The sequence below is a fragment of the Gopherus flavomarginatus genome, chromosome 4, assembly GCF_025201925.1.
Source record: "Gopherus flavomarginatus isolate rGopFla2 chromosome 4, rGopFla2.mat.asm, whole genome shotgun sequence".
Classification (NCBI taxonomy): Eukaryota; Metazoa; Chordata; order Testudines; family Testudinidae; genus Gopherus; species Gopherus flavomarginatus.
This window is the reverse complement of record NC_066620.1, coordinates 48,641,920-48,663,360: the sequence shown is the minus strand read 5'-3', so window position 1 is coordinate 48,663,360 and position 21,441 is coordinate 48,641,920. Positions and strand designations below refer to the sequence as shown.

General features: G+C 49.1%; 2 protein-coding genes across 4 annotated transcripts in view; both read left to right on the top strand.

The window, feature by feature from the left end:
• LOC127049447 (centromere protein F-like) overlaps positions 1 to 6,067 on the top strand; it is an 88,091-nt gene extending 82,024 nt beyond the window's left edge. For all 3 annotated transcript variants that reach the window (XM_050950209.1, XM_050950207.1, XM_050950208.1), the window contains 2 exons: positions 1,403 to 1,596; positions 5,479 to 6,067. In XM_050950209.1, the coding sequence (XP_050806166.1) occupies positions 1,403 to 1,596; positions 5,479 to 5,688 (404 nt within the window). In that variant the 3' untranslated portion in view covers positions 5,689 to 6,067. The remainder of the gene's footprint in view (positions 1 to 1,402; positions 1,597 to 5,478) is intronic.
• Positions 6,068 to 11,819: 5,752 nt separating this feature from the next.
• The window catches only part of LOC127049832 (centromere protein F-like), a 67,944-nt gene continuing 58,322 nt past the window's right edge, over positions 11,820 to 21,441 (top strand). Inside the window, exon 1 of the mRNA XM_050951102.1 lies at positions 11,820 to 11,949. The gene's annotated coding sequence lies outside the window, so the exon portion shown is untranslated. The remainder of the gene's footprint in view (positions 11,950 to 21,441) is intronic.

The window sequence follows — 21,441 nt, the reverse complement described above, 5'->3', positions numbered from 1 at the left end:
AAGAAGGAACTGAGGAGCGGGTGGGCCGGCAGGGATATATATTGGGCGCCATGGCGGCGCCACTCCAGGGGGCGACCTGCCGGCCCACTGGAGTTGCTAGGGTAAAAAGTTTCCGACGAACGTGCACGCGCGGCGCGCACACCTAACTGGAATGGATGTGAGCAACACATCTCGAAGAACAACAGTTACAAAGGTGAGTAACCGTCTTTTCTTTAGACAACTGTCCACATTGGTGGGAAGTGTGTGCGTGCACACTTGTCTAAATAATCGTGTTGTCATACATGTGACTTGGAAGCACTGTAAAAACTTGGACATCATTGTCCAAATTCAGCCCTGGTATAGGTTGCATAATTCCATTTAACTCAACTGCTTGTCAGAGCTGAGTTCAGCTCCATGTGCTTAAAAAAAAAAAAAAAGCCCTATTATACAATTAAGGCTATAAGGGGACAATATTTTTTGTTGTAGGTGTATGTAATTTCTAGTGGTTTTGTCTTTTGGTCTGTGTGATGTCTTCCCATCTGTACAGTTTTGTAGTATTTTGATGACAAAAACAAAACAGCCAAAAATTCTGAAAACCAGAGTCATAATATCAGGTTGTAGTTTTGAAAATCAGTCTAGATACATTTTGTTGACTTTGAGGCGCCTCCAAAAACTTTGCAAAAGCCCTCTGGCAAAAGAGAGGGATTCTAGGCCCAGCCATTCCCAATATAAAACACCTTTTTCTTCTGGTTAATAGGCAGGTGGAATATTTTTGATTAAACATTTTTGACTAAATGTTTTTTCATTGAAATGTGCTGTATTGTCAAAGCGAAAATGTTTCACAGAGATGTATTGATTCTGACAAAGTTTTTGCTAGGAAAGTTTCTCAGATACAAAGTGGAGTCTTGCAGGGAGGAAGGCACCCAAATTGAAAACCTGTCATTTTTTATACAATTTCATTTTGTGAAAGTATTTGAAAGGCTTATGTTTTCATTCCGATCCAGAATAAAAACAAATTCTGAAACCTTGAAAGATTTTGGAAATTGGAATTGTCACCCTCTGACCATCTCTATTTAGAACAACGAAAGAGATATCATTTTGAGATGGAAATGATTTTCCAGTTAATGGTGTCCCTCTAAAGGAAAAAGATAATATTTTCTTGGGGAAAACTCTTTCTGCCATTTTAGTACAGGAGTTGTTGCACAGATCCACACCTTTGCCTGAGTTCACATATAAAATTCTGGGAATTCAAGATAATCCTAATAATTCCCCCAGTATATTTTATTCAGGTGAGTAAATCTCATTTTACCTTCCTATATTATTATCTGTTGTCATCTCCATCTTGAAATAAGTAAGATCAGGTTGATTAGAACAATAAAGTAATTTAATCAGCTGTGGTTAATGGAAGCTGTTTATTTTTCAGGGTTTGCTGATATTCCTATTGAGAAAATCAGCCCTTATGTTTTGCGTAGAACAACTCTAAACCTAAGGACCAGTCCCCATCTTGCTGCCCAAAGCCAAAGATTGTCACCATGTGCCCAAAGTTTACAAAAAGGCAGGTCAGATAACCTTGAGGAGATCTCTAAACTGACAGCTGGTGGCAGCAAATCACCAAAGGTAACTGATCTTAAAAATGTATCTGAATGTGCAGGGCATGGGAAGTCCACATAATGTATTTATCTATCCAAGTGAGTTTGAAGATATGCCGTGTTATTCATACCTCCTTTATATCTGCTATGAATATACTGAAGACAAAGTCATAAATGTAAATATAATGAATAAAGCTTGGCATAACAAAGGTCTGGGTATAATGGTAAACTTAAAATTGTTGGTATGATCAAATCTATGATCTCATGCCAAGTGCTCATTAACTTGGGAAATGGAAATGAGGTAAATCTTCCCACTTTAATGCTCATCACAAATATGTGATTGTTTCTTGAAAGGCCTGGATACCTAGAGCAGGGTGTGTGTGCGCGTGCATGTATGTATTACACACAAAAGCATTCAGATGTTTGGATATGCCGGAATTAAGGCTGCTTGTCCCAGTCTCTCTGCTCAGCCAGTCCCAGTTCTTCTCTCCTCCCATTAGCTCTGTCTCTGTGTCTCCTCCACATTTCTCTCCCCCCCGTCTTGTCTCACAACCTTCCAGTCCCAGTCTTGCCATACTCCTTGTCTCAGTCACCCTCCCCCTCCCTGCCCCCATTTGCCTTTTGGCCCCTCCACATTTGAGTCAAGTATCTTCCTCCACCACCGTGCTTGTGCACCAGCTTGGAGGGGTCACTGGGAGTTTATTGAGAAAAGGTTCCTTCTCTCAGTTCTGGTGCCTGGACCAAAGCAGCTGGGAAGAACCGTTGCAGGGAAGCTCTGGCTTTGATCCCTGTAGCCTGGGCTGGAGCATATCAATTGCTCTGTGGGGATGGCACAGTGTGCCGTGTTTTCACATCCAGGAGCTGTGGGGAAATGGCACATGTGCAGTTGCTCTGTGGGAAATAGCTCGTGCACAGTTTGGTTAGCACTAAGAGCTGTGCAAGATTCACGTATACACAGCGAGGATGAAATCTTCAGATATTTTAGCTGCTAAAAATCTAAGAATCCTCTCTGACCATCTGTGAACTGTGATTTTTTTCAAAGGCTTATAACTTGGCCAAATTTGAGCAGGTTTTCATGGGGATGACAAAAGGTACATTCCCTGACACAAAGGCCACTCCTTCCAAGTCCCTGCTCCAGAGCATGGGTGCAGTTAGAGCTTTTCAAAGAAAAGCTGCCAGAATATTTTATTATGAGAAAATGTATATTTCCCTAGCCTTGATCTTGGGAATGGCTTAACCATTTTGGCTGAAATTCTGCCTCTGGCCCCCATCCTCGAAGAAAAAGAGCATGAGGCAGACATATAGCATGGAAAATTTCAACCCAAACAACAACAGAAAACAGGGTCTTGTAATGAGAGGAGTACCTTAATAGTAAGTGATGCTACTAGCTTCACCTGTCCCTCTTATTGGTGGTAACAATTTTGGTTTTGCTGTTGTATTGCTGTGAACTTAGCCAATTTAAACAACACACAAAATCATTCTTTAAATAACAATCTCTACAAAAACAATCATACTTCAACAAATTGTTTGAAGAGATATTCTGTTCCCAGAATTTTCATTTTTAGGGCCTGACTCTGAAGTCTTTTCTCAGTCCTTATGCAAACTTCATTTGATTTTTTTCCTTTGCTTTTTATTATTGAGGACATTGAAATGAAAATTGATCTCTTTTTTTAGAAGTTCTGGTACAGAACGTTGTCTTAATGCTTGTATTGTGATAGCCTCAACCAGACACTGGTCACTGCATGTCTGCAATCTGAGATTTTGCCCACTGCTAGAAAAACACTGTTAGAGTGAAGGAACAATTAGAGAGGTGGCACACTATCTCTACAACTCTTGGGTCTAAAAAGGAATGCTTCCACATTCTCTGCTTTCAGTGGTAAAAATCATTTATTTTTAGACTTAGCCTTATATTTCTCAAGCTACTATTACAATGACAGAAGTGTAAGGACTGTCTTCCCTTTTTCCACTTGACATCAACATTTTAACAGCTTTTATTTTGATAAGTATTGGCGCGAGAAGGATACGTCCTGATGCTCACCTCTCACACAGGACCCACATCAGTGTAAGTGGGATCAGAATTGGGGCCAATTACCTATACTCTCAGAAGCTTTGGCATTCAGGATTTCAATTGTCATGAAGCACACATTTATAACTACTGAAGTTTTAGCTAACTGATGCTAAAATCATGTCAGAATTTGGTGGGGAGTACAGGGGAGACAAGGAAAGGTAGTAAGGACTGGAATTTGAGATAACCAAAAGTATATATATTGTGAAATTTTTCAAGAGTTTTACAAAGCTAGCGTTGAACATGTTGGATCATGCCCCGATATTAGTAAATTAATAGTTTAAAGTATAGTAGTATTAAAGAATAAGAGCAGATAAAAGGAAAAGTAATATAGTTGTTTAAGGAAACTTCTGCCTTATGATAAATAAGCATTTGTGTTGAATGAATTTTTTTCTGATCTGCTGAACCTTGTTGAATGAATCTCTGTAACAAGCGCAAGGCCAAAATACCAATTATCTAAGGCATGTACGGGGATTGAATATGCAAGTAACCAATTAAGAATGCTGTTCTGGGACAGAATGTCTGTACCAAAGAATGATAAGAACGATGGGAAAACAATGATGTTTTCTTAAACCAGACCCACTGATCTTCTCATCCCTTGGGAGCCTGATTATGCCTATGTAAATCTTTTAGCAATGGAAAGAGGGAAAAAAGAATTAAATCAAACCTGTTAAGTCTGGATGTAAGAATGCTGAGTGCATGCGAATGAGTGTTTGGGACAGGTAGATAATTGATCAGAAACGAGTACCACCACTATCAGTGGGCTGAAGATAATGCATGGCAGAGGCAACCAGATGACCTCCGGAGGGCATGCCGGCTACCCAAATGCATCAAGGAGAGATAGAAGACTCGAAGATAATATATACCCATCACAGATGTACCATCTGCTGATCAAGCTGATTAATGGTTATCCCAATCACAAATTCAGCATGATGTGGCAACTTCTATAGACATACACTGAACCAAAGTTCTGTAAGAACTGAACTAGGGGACTGAGTTCTTTGAGTCTGGTTATGTGACCACCCTCCAGGAGCATCGGATACGCATCTGACACGACTTGTCTCCACTTTCATGTCCAGGCCACCTGGCCAGTGACTTGGCACGAGCAACTCTTAGGCTGGTAACTATCACTGTCTTTGCAGAACCTGTGTGAATGCTTGTGTGAGTGAATGGTTATAATAACTGTCAAGATTATATCGTTGTATTTGCAATAAATGTGTTTTGCCATATCCCTCTTATTGGTATTATTTTATTAGTATAACAAACAGTGTAACCAAAAATATTGTAAAGATTATGTTAAAAATGTAGAATGACATGATGTTCTATTGAATATTTCATAATGCATCTGGACAAGATATCTTCTGCAGGCCAGCGTAAATGCTTCAGGACTAAACAACTTATTCAAGTGCTATTATAGTTATGGAATAAACTACAGGACATTTACAAATTCATTATGAAATATTGATAATTAAACTTAAATTGCATATCTCAAAATACAATTCTGCAGATTAGTGACTGAGCAAGAAGAGACTAGACAAAGAACTAGTATGTACTACTCCTTAGCTTTGCCTATAACTTGTTATATCATGCATGTGACTTGCCATTTGTAAAACATGGATGATAATGCCCGTTCTAAACTTGAACGTGGTGAGGAGTAAATAGTTCTGTGTAGCACTGTTGTTTTTTCAAAGTGATCAATATAAACACTGAAGATTCTTGCTTTTAGTATATGTCTGCTAATTCATTTTATTCAGTCGCTTGGAATGGGTCTTTCACTTCCTGCTGGTAATTAACAAGGTTCTCCAATACCACTAAAGCATGAGAATTTTTTTGTTTGTATTGCAGGAAGATGATACTCAACAGTGCCAAGCAGAAACAACTATTGAACCCATGGAATCTCTTTCAAGATCTCCTCTTCGCATGAATAAGCAACCCCCAAAAGCTGTTGCTGAAACCTGTAGGGAGAATCTGAACACACACAAAGGCAGATGTTCCTTCAGCAGAAAAACATTACCTGATCAAAATGAACAAGAAGAAAACTGTATGGTACAGTAAACCTGCAGTTATCACTTCAGATCAAAATAACCGTTGGAAGATAAATAGTTTTCATGACTAGGTGTGAAAACTATATGCCTACTATTTTTTGTCAAACTAATTTGTATAATTCTTGGAACACTAAATTATTTTTACAGATCTTGTTGTTAAACACTTACTGAAACCTATGTCAGTAAAGCTATGTTGAAAGAATAGACATCCATTTTTATTTCTCAATATGTTGGTTATATAGGTGATCGTTGTACAGGGTTCTGTAAATAATTCTATAGAAACTTGTTTGAAATAGAGTTTAATAGAAATGCAGTTAAATACCAAACCACACATTACATTAGCAGTATTCTTTCTATATATAGATGTTTCATTAAATTTCCAAAACACATTTTTGAGACTGTGTTAATAGTTCACCTTGATCAATCGGTCCTTCAGCCATCGTATAGATTGTGCCGGATCACAACATGTCTTCCATTCTTCTCATATCATGGCCTTCCTTCTCTATGTGTGACCATGTCTTTTCACAATAAAATCTTCCCATCTCTTCGGAGGTCGGCCAAGTGGTCATTTTAGTTCCCGTGGGTACAACTCGGTGGCAGCTACAGTCCCTCAATTGTCAGTGAGCCTCACTATATGCCCAGCCTATCGCATTTTACTATTCCTGTTCTCAACAACGACGACGTGCACTCAACTCTGCTCTCTGATCACTTCATTGGGGTCTCGGTCACAGATTCAAATTCCCAGACTACTTCTTTCCATTGCCCTCTCCATGACAGACAGTTGCTGCTCCTCTGTCAGCGACCATGTTTCGCTGCTGTACAACATTGCTGGCAGTACTGTTGAGTTGAAGAGGCTGGCGCATGTTGCCTTGTTGATTTTGTCCTTAGAAGACATCTTTGATAGATTTGAATGCTCACCAATGTGCTTTCTTTCTTCGCGAGAGTTCACCTTCCTGATCATGGCGCATGTTAATTTTTTGACCCAAATAGACATATTGCTCAACTTCTATTTGTTCTCCCTTGATTGTTATTTCAGCTTTTGGCAAGGTATCAGACCGCATAAATTTAGTTTTGGAGCAGTTAATTTTCAATCCGACTTGGCTGCTTTTTGTGTTTAGTTCTCGCAGCAGTTTCTGTAGTTTGACAGTATTGTTGGCGATCAACACAATATAGCATGCAAATCCAAAATGGTTAAACTGCTCTCTGTTGATGCTGATTCCACCCTTCCAATTCATCTACCTCATTACCATTTTGAGGCAGGCTGTGAAGAGTTTTGGTGAAACCATGTCTCCTTGTTTCACACTGTTCTTAACTGGGACACGAAGGGGAGTATCAAATAAGGCAGGGGTCGGCAACCTTTCAGAAGTGGTGTGCCACGTCTTCATTTATTCACTTTAATTTAAGATTTCACGTACCAGTAATACATTTTAACATTTTTTAGAAGGTCTCTCTCTATAAGTCTATATATTATATAACTAAACTAATGTTGTATGTAAAGTAAACAAGGTTTTCAAAATGTTTAAGAAGCTTGTGTGGGGAGTGCAGGCTGGCAGCGGGCTGAGTGGGGCCGATGGCCAGGACCCCAGCTGGCGTGGGGCTGGTGGCCAGGACCTTGCTGCCGGTCTGGGGTTCTGTCCGCTGGCTCCTGCCAGCCGGAGTCCCAGCTGTCGGCCCCGCTCAGCCTGCTGCCGCTCTGGGGTCCCAGCCCTGCCCACATAGAGTGGCTACCTACCTTCTCCCTGGTTCTGGCCTATTCTCTTCCTCTCTTTCTGCACTGAGCTGAGGGTGGGGTGCGCTGATCACAGGGCTGAGGGTGAAGGAGCAGCTTGGGGTGCAGGGTCTGGCCAGAAGCTAGAATGAGGGAGAGGGCTCAGGGTTGGGGCAGGAGGTTTGGTGTGGAGCACTTACCTGGGCAGCTTCCATTTGGTGTGAGGGGTGCAGGTGGGAATGTGGTGGGGGGGTGCAGGAGCTCCCATTTGGTGTGAGGGGTGGAGGTAGAGATATGAGGGGTGCAAGAGTTAGAGCATGGCGTGTGGGGGGGCTGGGTATGTATGGGGAGTGCAGGAGTCAAGGCAAAGTGTGTTTAAGGAGGGTGCAGGAGTCGGCAGAGGGCTGGGGGCATGTGAGGGGGGTGCAGGAGTCAGCATAGAGTGGGGGGGGCTGGGTGTATGTGGGGAGGGCTGGGTATGTGTGGGAAATGCAGGAGTCAGGGCAGGTTGTGTGTGAAGAGGGTGCAGGAGTCAGGGCAGAGGGCTGCTGTGTGAGGGGGTGCAGGAGTCAGGGCATGGGGTCATGGGGGGGCTGGGGGATGGGCTGGGATGGGGGGGTGCTCCCAGCCCCCTGCCCTGCGTGACTTACGGCAGGGAGAGGGAGAGAGATGCCCTGATTCCCTCCACTTCCCCAAGGCCCTGCTCTTGACTCTTCTCTGCCTCCTTCCCGGTCTGAGCAGTGAAGGTGCTGGGACTCCTCTTCTCCCTTCCCTCACAAGGGACATCAGTGGCAGGGAGTGAGAGAAGGCTGGGTGCGACGCGCATGCTGGGGGAAGAGGTGGGGGAGGGGAAGCTTGCTTCTGCCCCCGCCAGATAGCAGTAGGCGGAGTGAGGAGAAGAGCGAGCTGGGCCAGGCAGGATTTTTAATGGCACACTGCTGCCCGCAGGGGTCCCAGCCGTCGGCCCCGCTCAGCTCGTTGCCGGGGCCAGCAGCGGCCACAGCGTGCCATTACAAATCAGCTCGCGTGCCGTCTTTGGCATGCGTGCCATGGGTTTCTGACTCCTGGTCTACACCTAGCTGGAGGCTGAGCAAGCAACACTTAGCTGGAGAGTGAGCAAACAGTGACTTCTCCCCCCTCTGCCCCAGTGATTCTAGTTTCTGAATGAGAAGGACTCTGAATTGTCTTTGATTTTTGGTGTTGCTGTGCCAATGCTTTCCTGATGCCATACGTGGCGCTGTCACTTTAGTGTTAATGTTTATAATTATGTAAATTAGACTGAACATATTTTCTGGAGCTAAAGATCATTGCTATCCCTCTGTCTCGGGAACATCTCCTAGGGGATTCTTCACTACAAGTTCTTGGGGGAACAAATATTTCTTTGAGTGATTGCACGTGTTTATTCCAGTGTAGCTGTGAGCATGACTCATGCGCAGTTGTCAGAGTACTTCTTCACTGAGCAGTACCTGTCAGGGTGGCTCAGTTGTCCTCTGCCGTTGTGTGCCACTGCGTGCTGGTATAAGAGGTTGGCACCTCCCCCAACTCCTCTCAGTTCAGGGGCAGCTTTTTGGTTTTTGCCGCCCCAAGCACGGCAGTCATGCAGATTCGGTGGCGTTTCTGTGGGTGATCTGCCGGTCCCGTGCCTTCGGCATGCCCTCCACCAAATTGCCGCCAAAGCTGCAGGATCGGCGGACCTCCCGCAGGCATGCCGCCAAAGGCGGCCTGACTGCTGCCCTCACAGCCATCGGCAGGCCACCTCCCGCGGCTTGCTGCCCAAGGCATGCGCTTGCTGTGCTGGTGCCTGGAGCCACCCCTGCCTCGGTTTCTTCTTGTCATGAGTGATTACTGTTTGGAGTGCTCCCAGGCTTGCTATCACTTTTTTAGCCCACCAGCTATGCTTCTTTCATGGCAGGACATGATAGTGGAATCCTTATGGTGGGAGGACTGATGCTTAACATTAAACATCAATCAGTTCCCATCACAGACCCTACTGCCCGTGCTCCCCGCTTTGCGACGTTGTCAGTGGGCCCTTCTTAACTGATTCCAGACTGGGCAAGGCCGCTGTGCAGCCAACCAGCATTGTTGGGGTTTTCGAGACAATCCAAGCTGCAGCTGCGGAGCAGATCAAACAATGATACATGGTGTCGAGGAGTGCCCGCTAGCCAAATTTAGAGACGGGCTCCGAGAACTCCACTTGACCACTAAGAATGCTATTTCTTGGCTCAGCGAATATGCAAATACTAAATAAATAAGTCAAGTTTATTTCCCTCATTCTTTTTGTATATAGTCTGTTTTGTCATTTAGTGGCTAGTAGTTAGATATAATGTACAGTTAGTGATAGGCTTCAGTTTTTAGGTCCTTTTTGGACCAAATTTGATTCATGGTACCTGGACTTGTGCTGGAGGCATACCTCGCTCTCTGGGGTTCAAGGCCCATTGGTCATGTGCCAGGCCATTGTCAGTCAGTGACCCATATTCCAACTACCTAAAATATTTGGAGGAGCTCCATATCAGTGACAAGTGTCACACTTTTGTAGAGGGTTTAAGCCTTGCTTTAAAAGAGCAATGAGACTTAAGTGTCTCCTTATGGGGGTGGCCCTTTGCCCTTCAGTGGAGCCATCAGGTTCAGAGAGTACTCTGAGTGTGGCACCATCAGTACAGAGTGCACCTCCCGAGAAAGACCGACTCAGGATGCGAGTTCATGCTGATGGCAGAGGAGGGCAAGCTCATGGCAAGGACAGCTCTCCAGGACAGCCTGGATGTGGCAGACTCAGCAGCTTGATACATGGCATCTGCCATATCTATGAGGAGATATCTGTGGCTGCAGTCTTCTTGTCCTTTGAGGGGGTCTCCTTCCTTTTTGGAAAACATGGACAATAGGCTGCATAGTCTAAAACATTCCAGGACAATACTGAAGTTGCTTGGAATTAACATCGGTGACAACTAGGAAGCAGTTCTGGCCCCAGCTGGTTCCCAGCTATCAGAATTTTATATCACTGTCCTCCAAGAAAAAGAGGCAGGAATTACAGGATGCAACCGCTGCACTATGCCCCTCCACCACCCCCCATCATCTGCAACAGCAGGTTCTTCTGAACCAACAGCCCAGTCTAACCATGCATTTAGCTGGGTTTGTCAAGGATCGCATACCAATATTAAAGACCAATTTGTTCCTACCCCTATCTTTGCCAAACATCTATTCACACTTTTTTCATGTGTGGACTCAGACTGTTGGCATTTCCTACACCCCATTGCGCTCAGGGCCGGCTTTAGGAAGTGCGGGGCCCAATTCAAACAGTTTCGACGGTGCACCAGCAGGGATGACTTAAAAAAAAACACGTAAAAAACCGGGCTTGTACTCTCCGGGAGGTGCGCCAAGTCTTCGGCTGCACTTTGGCAGCAGGTCCTTCACTCGCTCCAGGTCTTCAGTGGCACTGAAGGACCAGCCGCCAAAGACCTAGAGCACCGCCAGGTGAATAAAAATTAAAAAGGCGCCTCTAGCCAGGGAAGGGATTCTCACTGGGTGCGGGGCCCTCTTAGGCACGGGGCCAGATTCAGGGGAATTGGTGGAATAGGCCTAAAGCCGGCCCAGATTGCGCTCCCCCGGTAGCTCCAAATCAGTGCCCATCAGTTTGGGAGTTATCTTTCCTAGGCGGACCTCTTCCCTTAACCTCCTTCTCCCCCCCTTCATCCCTGCAGCATCTGCCTGAGCCTGGTTCTTGCACTGTCAAGCGAAGGGGCTGGGTAGAAATGCCGAGCAGCTCACCAAGATGAGGGTGCAGCTGCCTCTGGCGCTGGAGCGGCGTAGAGAGAGGGAGGGGGAGATGCACCCAGCGGCTGGGATACACCAGGGGAACAGAATGAGAAGAGGAGCAGGCACCCACACACACAAGCAGAGAGCAAGGAAACACACACACAGTTCTCGAGGCACTCAGCTGCACCCAGAGTCAGGCACCCTACATCCAGTGCCTGAGACAAAGTGACGGAGCAGGGGGCCACGTGAGAAGCAGGCACCGGTGTTGAGATGCACATGGGAGAAAGACGGGCCGAGAGGAGACAGGCCCCCGCCCACACTGACAGAGGGAGGGATGGGGATACACACACACACACACACACAAAGACACAAACACACTGAGATTGTGACAGACACACCTCAGGGACTGGCAGCCACAGACTGAAAGAGGCTGATACCCTTGGTGCCTGAGCGAGTCACACATACAGGGTGATGACACACAGATGGTGATCACACACACACGGTGATCTCGCACACAGATGGGGTGATCTTACTGTAAGATCTATAAGATTCTTACACACACAGCCAGGGCCATCACACAAAGAGACAGGATGATCTCACACACGCACACACACACACACACCCGTGACTGTTCACAGGGAGAACGCCAAGCTCCGCTTGGAATCTGAGTGTAGCAGCAGCAAACCCGCCCTGGGTCTGGGACTTTTCTCTCTCTCTCTTTCTTTTTACATTTGGTCAAGCAGCACCTACCTAAGCCCTGAAAAAATGCCTGCCCATGAAGCGAGGAGAGGGCGCCGGGTCTGTAAATAAGAAGTGAGTACTGGCACAATGGCGTGTGTTTCTAGATCACAGTCTGTCTGAATGCTGCATGCTCCCTTGCTTTCCCAGTGCCCCCTCGCAGGAGGGACCCAGGGCTGCTCAGTCCCCCTCTTCGCCCCTTTCCTTCCTGCGCCTCCGTCCCGGATTTTGCAGGCTCGGTTAAACACCCGCCTGGCTTTTGTTTCTATCACTTCTCCTTTGTCAAAGGAGGGGGTAGCTCTCCCTGTCCGGGAGGGTCGGGCTGGGCTCCTACCCGGACCATTTCTCCAACCAAACCCTGCTCTGCAAGGATGCCTTTTGCAAACGCTTTAAACCCAGCGCATCTTTGCGAGCTGGCTGCTGGGGAGAGGGGCAGAGGAAAGGGGCCAGGGCTCGTTCTGGCTGGAGCGTCCACGTTTTGCTCCTCTCAGGGGTGTGAAAATGTCCTTGTCAACTGCGTTATTCCGTCTCCTGGCAAGGTGGATGTGTGTCAGTAGGGGGCTGGGGAAGTTGATGGGAGGTTTGCGGAGCATCACTGGGTGGATCAGTTTAGGGTTCCTCACAGCCATCCAGTTCTCCTTTGTTAGCTGCATTCAGCGGGCTGTAGAGAGAGTGTAGTAGAAGAACTGGCTGGGGTGGGCAGGTCTGCCCTTCTTCATGGTGCTGGGATGCGTGTGTGTCTGCAAGTGTCGAAGCCAAGCAGAAAGAGGAGCAGTTTCCTAGTCTACAGCACAAGACTTGGTGTAGCCTGAGATGCCCCCAGTTTTGGGTTTGGAGACAGAGGGTCATGATAATATAATACGAAAAATTCCAACTGGCAAGGGGAGCTCTGACTGAAAGGAAAATGTGATGGCGCTCCATCCCACCCCCCCCCCCGGCCCCGCCCCATCACAAATCATGTCAACCCGAGGAGAGAGCGCAGCTGGAAGGAGCAGTTATTAAATCAGGTGTCCTTCCCAAACTTAGCTACACACACATCGATTTTTGTCCTAGGGCATATTAATAGCCTCATACGATGTTCCATGCCCACTACACTCCAAGGGTATTTACATGCTGGTCTGGTGCTCCCGGTTAGTTAGAACCAGATTCTCGTTTTCTAGTAGCTGAACAGTAACTATATCACAGCTGTGCACCGAGACACGAGCGGAGCTTTTTCATTTAGGGGCTGCCTTTTCATCCTCTAACCCACGCCCCCGGGGTTCAGGTCCAGTGTATTAATCTCCTAGGTCTGCCTTTCTTCTGACCTGTATTGCCCGATTCTGTTCAAATGTGAGCTCCTCTAACCCTGTAGGTTAACCTCCAGCGGGTGCTCGAGAGAAGATCCTATCCCTGTGGAAAATGACACTCCCTTCCACCTCTGGGGGCATGCTCAGCTTCCAGAGACCTGGGGGAGAGACTTTGCAATCTACATTTGAATCTACATTCCCATAACAGCTGAAAGTGGTGTTGCAGCCATTCAAAATATATTAATAATTTTAAATATTGTATTGTTGTTGCAATCTTCCCTCAGGAGACCTTGAAGTGTACTTGGTGTGGATTATTCTTATATAATTACTAGTATAGTTACTTGTAATCACATGCATTATGGGGCTACTTGATAACACACTCAGGTGATCATTACTGTCCCAGTGGGTTTCTTGTAGCAGTAAAAAATCAAATATCCTATAATAAGATGATTGACTTTTCCAATGGACATGCCCATGTGTTCCTGGTATTTCCTAAAAGGGTTTAGCCAACACTTTCAAACTGTTAGGATTAAGAATGAATCATTTTTATAGTTACTTGTGTGGGGAATTTGAAAGTGAACTGCAAATATTCTGAGTGTCTGAATGCAGAGTTAAGGGTATGTAAGACTTAAGGAAAGAGTCCTGTTTTTTTGATACTTTTTTAATGCTGAACTAAAATGTAGTCTGAGAAGCATATTAGCAATGCCTAAGCTTCTTCAAGATGTGAGGATGCTCTACAGAAAAATACCTTTTTATACTGATTCAAAGGAATACAAGAAAATAGGGAAAACACTGCATGTTAGAATTACACTTGCAGAGTATTTATAGAGGTCATATATCTATAGTAAACACAGTGCGAGTGTGTGTATGCATGTGTGTACATATAAATAGCATGTTATTAGTCCTAGCAGTAACTGAAACCAATCATTCTGTAGTAATATAACACAATGTAAAAGTGAAATGCATTTAAAGACAACTATCTATGAACTCTATTTTGAATTAGTAGGATCTCTGTAACCTTCTCACAAGAAGGATCCACAGCTAAATACACCTCTAACCAACGCTGTGGATGTTAACATTCTTTTTCTGTGTTATTAGTGGCGGCACCTGACTTGCTAGATTCCAAATCTGCCACTCAGAACTCCAAACCACGCCTATCATTTTCTTCAAAACCCGCAGTGCTCTCGTCATGAGAGGAATGTGATTTGGCTATTAATGTTATGAAATAGAAGACGGTCTCAATGATTTTTCTGGTGGTTGTTGTATATTTAATAGTTGGAGCTACTGTCTTCAAAGCCCTGGAGCAGTCACATGAAACTTCCCAAAGAGACACCATTGTGATTCAGAAGCAGATGTTTTTATCTGAGCATTCCTGTGCGAATGCATTGGAGCTCGATGAAGTAATTCAGGTCATTCATGCAAAAAAGGAACTTTGTTCCTATGTTTTAGAAGGATGAATTCTTCTTTGAGTGCTTGCTCATATCCATTCCAGTTACGTGTGCGCGCGCCCCGTGCACATTTGTTGGAGATTTTTACTCTAGCAACACTCGGTGGGCCGGTAGGGCACCCCCTTGGCACCACTATGGTGCCAGATATATACCCTTGCCAGCCCCTCCGCTCCTCAGTTTCTTCTTACCGTCCATGTTGGTCATTGGAACAGTGGAGCGCAGCTTAGCTGATCTCTACCTCCCTAGCAATTCGCTCGTTTCTATTGTAATTGTGTATATAGTTCGATTTCTTCAAGTATAGTTAGTATTTAGTTATTAGTTCTGTAGTAGTTATTGTAGATAGTTAAGAGGGATCGGGGGTTAGCCCCTTCCCCTCCCCCGGTACCGGGGCCCATGCCCGGTTCACCGGGCTTCAAACCGTGCTCGGCCTGTCATAGGCCGATGCCCACAGGAGACCCTCACGACTCCTGCCTTAAGTGCTTGGGTGAATCCCATCTTACGGACAAGTGCCGCATCTGTAAGACGTTCAAGCCCCGGGCTAAAAAAGAGCGAGACATTCACCAAAAACAACTGCTGATGGAGGCAGCATTGACTCCCCAGTCCTCGGCACCGTCAGTGGCACCGGGAACAAGTGCCTCCTTGGCACCGGAGCGCACGCCAACAGTGAAGGCTCCTCAACATCAGCCATCACCCGCTCAAGCTTCCACCCAGCGCCGTTTGCTCTCACCACGGAGCAGGAAGCACAAGCTCCTGCAGCTGCTAGACCTACACCGCAGTCCGAGCTCTTAGCCAAGTCGGACCACCTGGCACCATCAACTGCTGCGGCACCGACGTCCTCCGCACCGTTGATTCCGGCATTGCAAGAGCCGTCGAGTCCGATGCTTACCAGCTCCCCGGCACGTGCCGTGGTTGAGCTTATTGTGCCCTCCACTCCAGAGACGTTCTCCATGGCACAGGACTTGATTGCCTTAATGGAGCCTGAGCTGCCTCAACCCCTGGTGCCGCCGGTGCAGGTTCCTCAGTCCATAGGAAAGCCGGCCCTCATGAGACCTTCTTCGCCCGGTACCATGGAACGTCACTGGTCTCGATCCAGGTCCCACAGGCACTCCCGGTCCCACCATCGATCCTGGTCTTGCGGCTGCTCGCAGTCCCGGTACCGTTCCCCATCGAGGTACCGGTCGTACTCGCGGCACCGTTTGAGGTCCCAGTCACCATCCAGATCTCGGCACCACTCACGGCACCGTGCTTCTTGCAGCCAATCTCGGCACAGCGATTCCAGGCACTGGTCAACCTCCCGGTACCGCGCTGATCGCAGGTCCTGGTCCCACTCCCGGCACCATCATGACTCTAGGTACCGTTCTCCGGCACCGCGTAGGGACGATTCGAGTGGATGCAGAGACCCACATCAAAAGGTCTTCGCCCCCCCGTGGCCGTCTCGTCATCCGTCGATCTCCCCCCATGCAGACACTGCATCATATGGGGATTCAGATAACCACCAGGGACCTCATCAGTGGCCCTTTTGGACACCTTGGGCCTACCACCAAACCCAAGGTGATCCTCATATACCACCGCGCTCCGGCCCTTCTGAACATCGGGCACCAGAGACCACTGTGAGCAGACCTCCCCTGGCAGGTACGGAGTAATCTCCAACCCACGTGCCAGACCCACAACATCCGCCGCCTCAGGACATCCCCCAGGACCAGGAGTCGATCCAAGACCCGCTGGTCCCTGGGGTTTCATCCTCTTCCCCGGATGAAGTGGTGGCGGGGACGTCTACATCTGGACCGTCCCCAATAGACCTCAGGTCACACCAGGACCTTCTGCGCCGCTTCGCCCTCAATATCAACTTGCCCGTAGAGGAAGTTCCTGAGGTGGACGACCCGGTTGTCAGTATACTGTCAGCGTAGGCTCCAACCAGGGTGGCCCTCCCTTTCATCCGCTCGATCCAGGCTAGAGCGGATACCATCTGGCAATCCCCGGCATCCATACTGCCCACAGCCAGAGGGGCTGAACGTAAATACATGGTACCATCCAAAGGGTACGAGTACCTGTATGTACACCCTCCTCCTTGTTCATTGGTGGTACAGTCCATCAATGAACAGGAGCGCCATGGCCAGCAAGCCCTTGCACCTAAATCAAGGGAGGCCAGGCGAATGGATTTGTTGGGGAGAAAGATCTATTCCATGGGAGGCCTCCAACTCAGGGTGGCAAACCAGCAAGCCCTCCTGAGTAGGTACAGCTATAACACCTGGGAGGCAGTAGGGAAGTTTGTAGAGTTCGTCCCGCAGGACTCCCACCAGGAATTCACAGCTCTCCTGGAGGAAGGGAAAAAAGTTGCTCGGACCTCCCTCCAGGCCTCGCTGGATGCCGCTGATTCGGCAGCTAGAACCGTCACCTCTAGGATTGCCATGCGGCGTATATCTTGGCTGCAAGTGTCAGGCCTGCCACCTGAACTTCAGTATACTATACAGGACCTACACTTTGATGGCCAGGGGCTCTTCTCCCAGAAGACGGACCCTCGGCTACAGAGTCTGAAGGACAATCATGTAATTATGCGTTTGCTGGGAATGCATACGCCGCAGACTCAAAGACGATCTTTCTGGTCGCAACCTCAGCGCCCCTACCCCCCGCTTCGACCAAGGCAGGACTTCACCAGAAGGCGAGGTCGTACCTCTCACAGACGACAGTCTGGACCTCAGGGAGGTAACAATTCTGGTCCCACCAAGCCACCGGCGGGACCGAAGCCAAACTTTTGAGGGTGCGCCCGAGAGCACTGTACCAATTACCTCCCAGGATCCTTTTCAGTTCGCCAACCGCCTTGCCGCGTTCCTCCCTGCGTGGTCCCAGCTAACTTCGGACCGTTGGGTCCTCCACATGGTGGAGTTTGGCTACCGTCTTCAGTTTGTTTCAACCCCACCTTCCCACCCTCCTTCCTCATCCCTCTTCAGGGACCCCTCTCACGAGCAACTCCTTCTGCAGGAGGTTTTGAGGCTCCTTGCAATGGGAGCTATAGAGGAGGTTCCAGAGAAATTAAGGGGCAAGGGGTTCTATTCCAGATATTTCCTAATTCCCAAAGCAAAATGGGGCCTCTGGCCTATCCTGGACCTGCGAGGACTGAACAAATTCATGAGAAAGTTCAAGTTCTTCTTTGAGTGATTGCTCATATCCATTCCAGTTAGGTGTGCGCGCCATGCGTGCATGTTCGTCGGAAGATTTTTACTCTAGCACCTCCGGTGGGCCGGCAGGTCACCCCCTAGAGTGGCGCCGGTATGGCGCCTGATATATACCCCTGCTGGCCCGCCCACTCCTCAGTTCCTTCTTACCGCCATGTCGGTCGTTGGAACTGTGGAGCGCGGCATAGCTGTCCTCCACGTCCCTAGCTCTCCATTGTCTCGTGTTCTAATAGTTGTATATAGTTATAGTTATAGTTAGAGTTTTTAGTATTAGTTGTTAGTTGTAGTACTTGTTGTATATAGTTAGCGGGCTTGGGCTCTCGCCCTCCCCCGCGCCCAGCGCCGGGCCCATGCCCGGTTCGCCAGGTTTTAAACAGTGCTCGGCCTACAAGAAGCCGATACCAATGAGCGATCCCACGACGCCTGCCTGAAGTGCCTTGGGGAATCGCACATCTCTGAAAAGTGCCACATTTGTAAGGCGTTTAAGCCAAGAACAAAAAAGGAGAGGGATCAGCCCTTAAAGACCCTCTTAATGGAAGCAGCGCTTAACCCTCCAGCCTCGACGCAGAGCGCCGGCTCCGTTCCGGCACCGGGAAAGCGCCGCGGCACCGGCCTTCCCCAGCACTGGGCCCCGAAGCAAGGCCTTCGACGTCTGCCACTCCAGCCAAGCAGACGTGGACGGACCGTCCAGCACCATCTTCTGCCGTGGCACCGATGCCAGGGATTCCGTCGACTCCGGGCCCGGGAGGTCCGTCGAGTCCGGTCCCTCACAGCTCCCCCATAAGATCCGGGGTCGAGCTAGTGGTTCCCTCGACGCCGGAGACATTTGCTTCGGCTCAGGACCTGATTGCTTTGACTGAGCCTATGCTACCTCAAACCCCGGTGCCTCCGGTGCAGGTTCTGCAGTCAAAGGGCAAGCCTACGGCCATGTGAGCTCCATCTCCGGGTTCACCGAGCAGGCACCGATCCCCATCAAGAACCCGGCACCGTGGACGATCTCGGTCGGGACGCCGCTCGCAGTCCCGGCATCACTCTCCGCGGCGGTACCAGTCGTACTCGCGGCGCCGGTCCTCTTCACGGCGGTCTCAATACTCCCGGCACTGCTCTGGCTCGAGCCACTGCTACCGGCACCGAGATTCCAGAAGCCGCTCCCATCATCGGTGTTTGACATCCTGGTCGACCTCCCGGCACCGCGCTGGTGGTAGGTCCCGGTCTCGATCCCGGCACCGGTATGACTCCCAGCACCGGTCCCGCGCACCGAGGAGGTCGCCGTTGTCTAGACTGAGGGACCCATATCAGTCCCGTTCGGCTCCACCTTGGCCATCCCGACAGCCGTCTGTCTCCTCTCAAACAGACAGCACGTACGCTATGGACGCTGACAGGCCTGCTGCTCTCTTCCAGGATCCCCCTCCTCAGGAGCATGGACCACAGCAGTGGGGCTTCTGGACCCCCTGGGCATATCATCAAGCCCAAGGGCCGCAGCAGGGTCCCCCGCGTCCAACAACATCAGAGCACAGGGCTCCGGAGGCCACATTGTCTCGTCCTCCCCCATCCCCTGCAGAGGAGGGATTGTCTCACCAGGGAGATCCTGACCTCCCTCCAGAGACAGAAGCATTGCTCCAGACAGAGCATCCTGCAGATCCGCTCCTGCCGGGTGTCTCCTCATCATCCTCCCCGGATGAGGCAGTGGCTGGAACAACATCCACCAGCCCTCCTTCGCTCGACCTCAGAGCGCATCAAGACCTCCTCCGGCGCGTGGCTCAAAACACGAATTTACAGGCTGAGGAGGTCTCAGAAATTGAGGATCCGGTGGTGAGCATATTGTCTGTAGATGCTCCCACTCGTGTCGCCCTTCCCTTTATACGGACCATTCAGGCCAATGCCACTACCATCTGGCAGTCGCCAGCATCAGTTCCCCCCATGGCACGAGGCGTGGAACGCAAATACATGGTGCCCTCGAAAGGGTACAAGTATCTCTATGTCCACCCACCCCCATGCTCCCTCGTCGTACAATCTGTGAACGAGAGGGAGCATCACGGTCAACAGGCCCCGGCACCGAAGTCTAAAGAAGTGAGGCGCATGGACCTGTTTGGCCGAAAGGTCTATTCTGCGGGCGCTCTCCAACTTCGAGTGACCAATCAACAAGCTCTCCTTAGCCACTACACTTACAACACCTGGGCGGCAGCGGACAAATTTAAGGAGTTGCTTCCACAAGATGCACGTCAGGAATTTGTGGCGATCCTTGACGAGGGCAAGAAGGTGGCACAAACTTCCCTGCAAGCATCTCTCCCCGCCAGGACCCTGGCTTCTGGCGTGACCACGCACCAAATTTCCTGGCTACAGGTCTCTGGTCTTCCTCCGGAGCTCCAATACACCATACAGGACCTCCTGTTTGAAGGCCAGGGCCTGTTTTCGGACAAGACTGACCCCAGGCTGCAAAGCCTTAAAGACAGTAGGGTCATTATGCGCTCTTTGGGGATGCATACACCAGTCACCCAGCGCAGACCCTTCCGGCCTCAACAGCAGCGTCGGCCCTACCCTCAACCTCGCCAGAGGAAGGACTTCGCCAGACGCCGAAGTAGGAACGGCTGGCGTAGACAATCGGGCAACCAAGGGGGGCAAAACCAGAGCTCCTCCAAGGCTCCCTCTGGCCCAAAGCCTTCATTTTGAAGGTGCGTCCGAGGGCGCTGCACCAGTTTCCCTCCTGGATCCGTTCCCGCCCTTCTCCAACCGTCTTTCGTTTTTCCTCCCGGCGTGGTCCCGACTGACATCAGACCGTTGGGTCTTATCCACATTACAAGCTGGATACCATCTGCAGTTTGTTTCGCGTCCTCCCTCCCGCCCCCCTCCTTCGTCCCTCTTCAGGGACCCCTCTCACGAGCAACTCCTCCTTCAGGAGGTGCGGACGCTCCTCGACAAAGGAGCCGTAGAGGAGGTTCCAGAAACCGAGCGGGGCAAGGGGTTTTACTCCCGTTACTTTCTGATCCCCAAAGCCAAAGGAGGCCTCAGGCCTATCCTCGGCCTGCGCGAACTCAACAAATACGTTGTGAAGTTGAAGTTCCGTATGGTATCCTTGGGGACCATTATCCCATCCTTGGATCCTGGAGACTGGTAAGTCGCCCTCGACATGCAAGACGCATACTTTCATATAGCCATCTTCCCACCACACAGACGGTTCCTTCGGTTCGTGATCAACCACTGCCACTATCAGTTCGCAGTCCTCCCATTCGGCCTCTCCATGGCCCCAAGGGTGTTCACCAAATGTATGGCTGTAGTCGTCGCCCACCTCCGTCGCAGCCGCATACATGTATTTCCGTACCTCGATGACTGGCTGATTCGGGGGTCATCAGAGGCACAAGTCCTCAGCCATGTCCGCATGGTCAGCAGTCTCTTAGAGAACTTGGGTCTCATCCTCAATATAGAAAAGTCAACGCTAATCCCCACTCAGAGGATAGAATTTATCGGAGCCCTTCTGGACTCGACTCTGGCCAGAGCCGTTCTTCCTCTATCAAGGTTCCAGATCTTGACGGCCATTATACGACGACTGCAGACAGCACCCTTGACCTCTATACGCACGTGCCTAACTCTATTGGGCCACATGGTGGCTTGCACGTTTGTCACGCGGTATGCGCGGCTTCGCATGAGGCCCCTCCAGTCCTA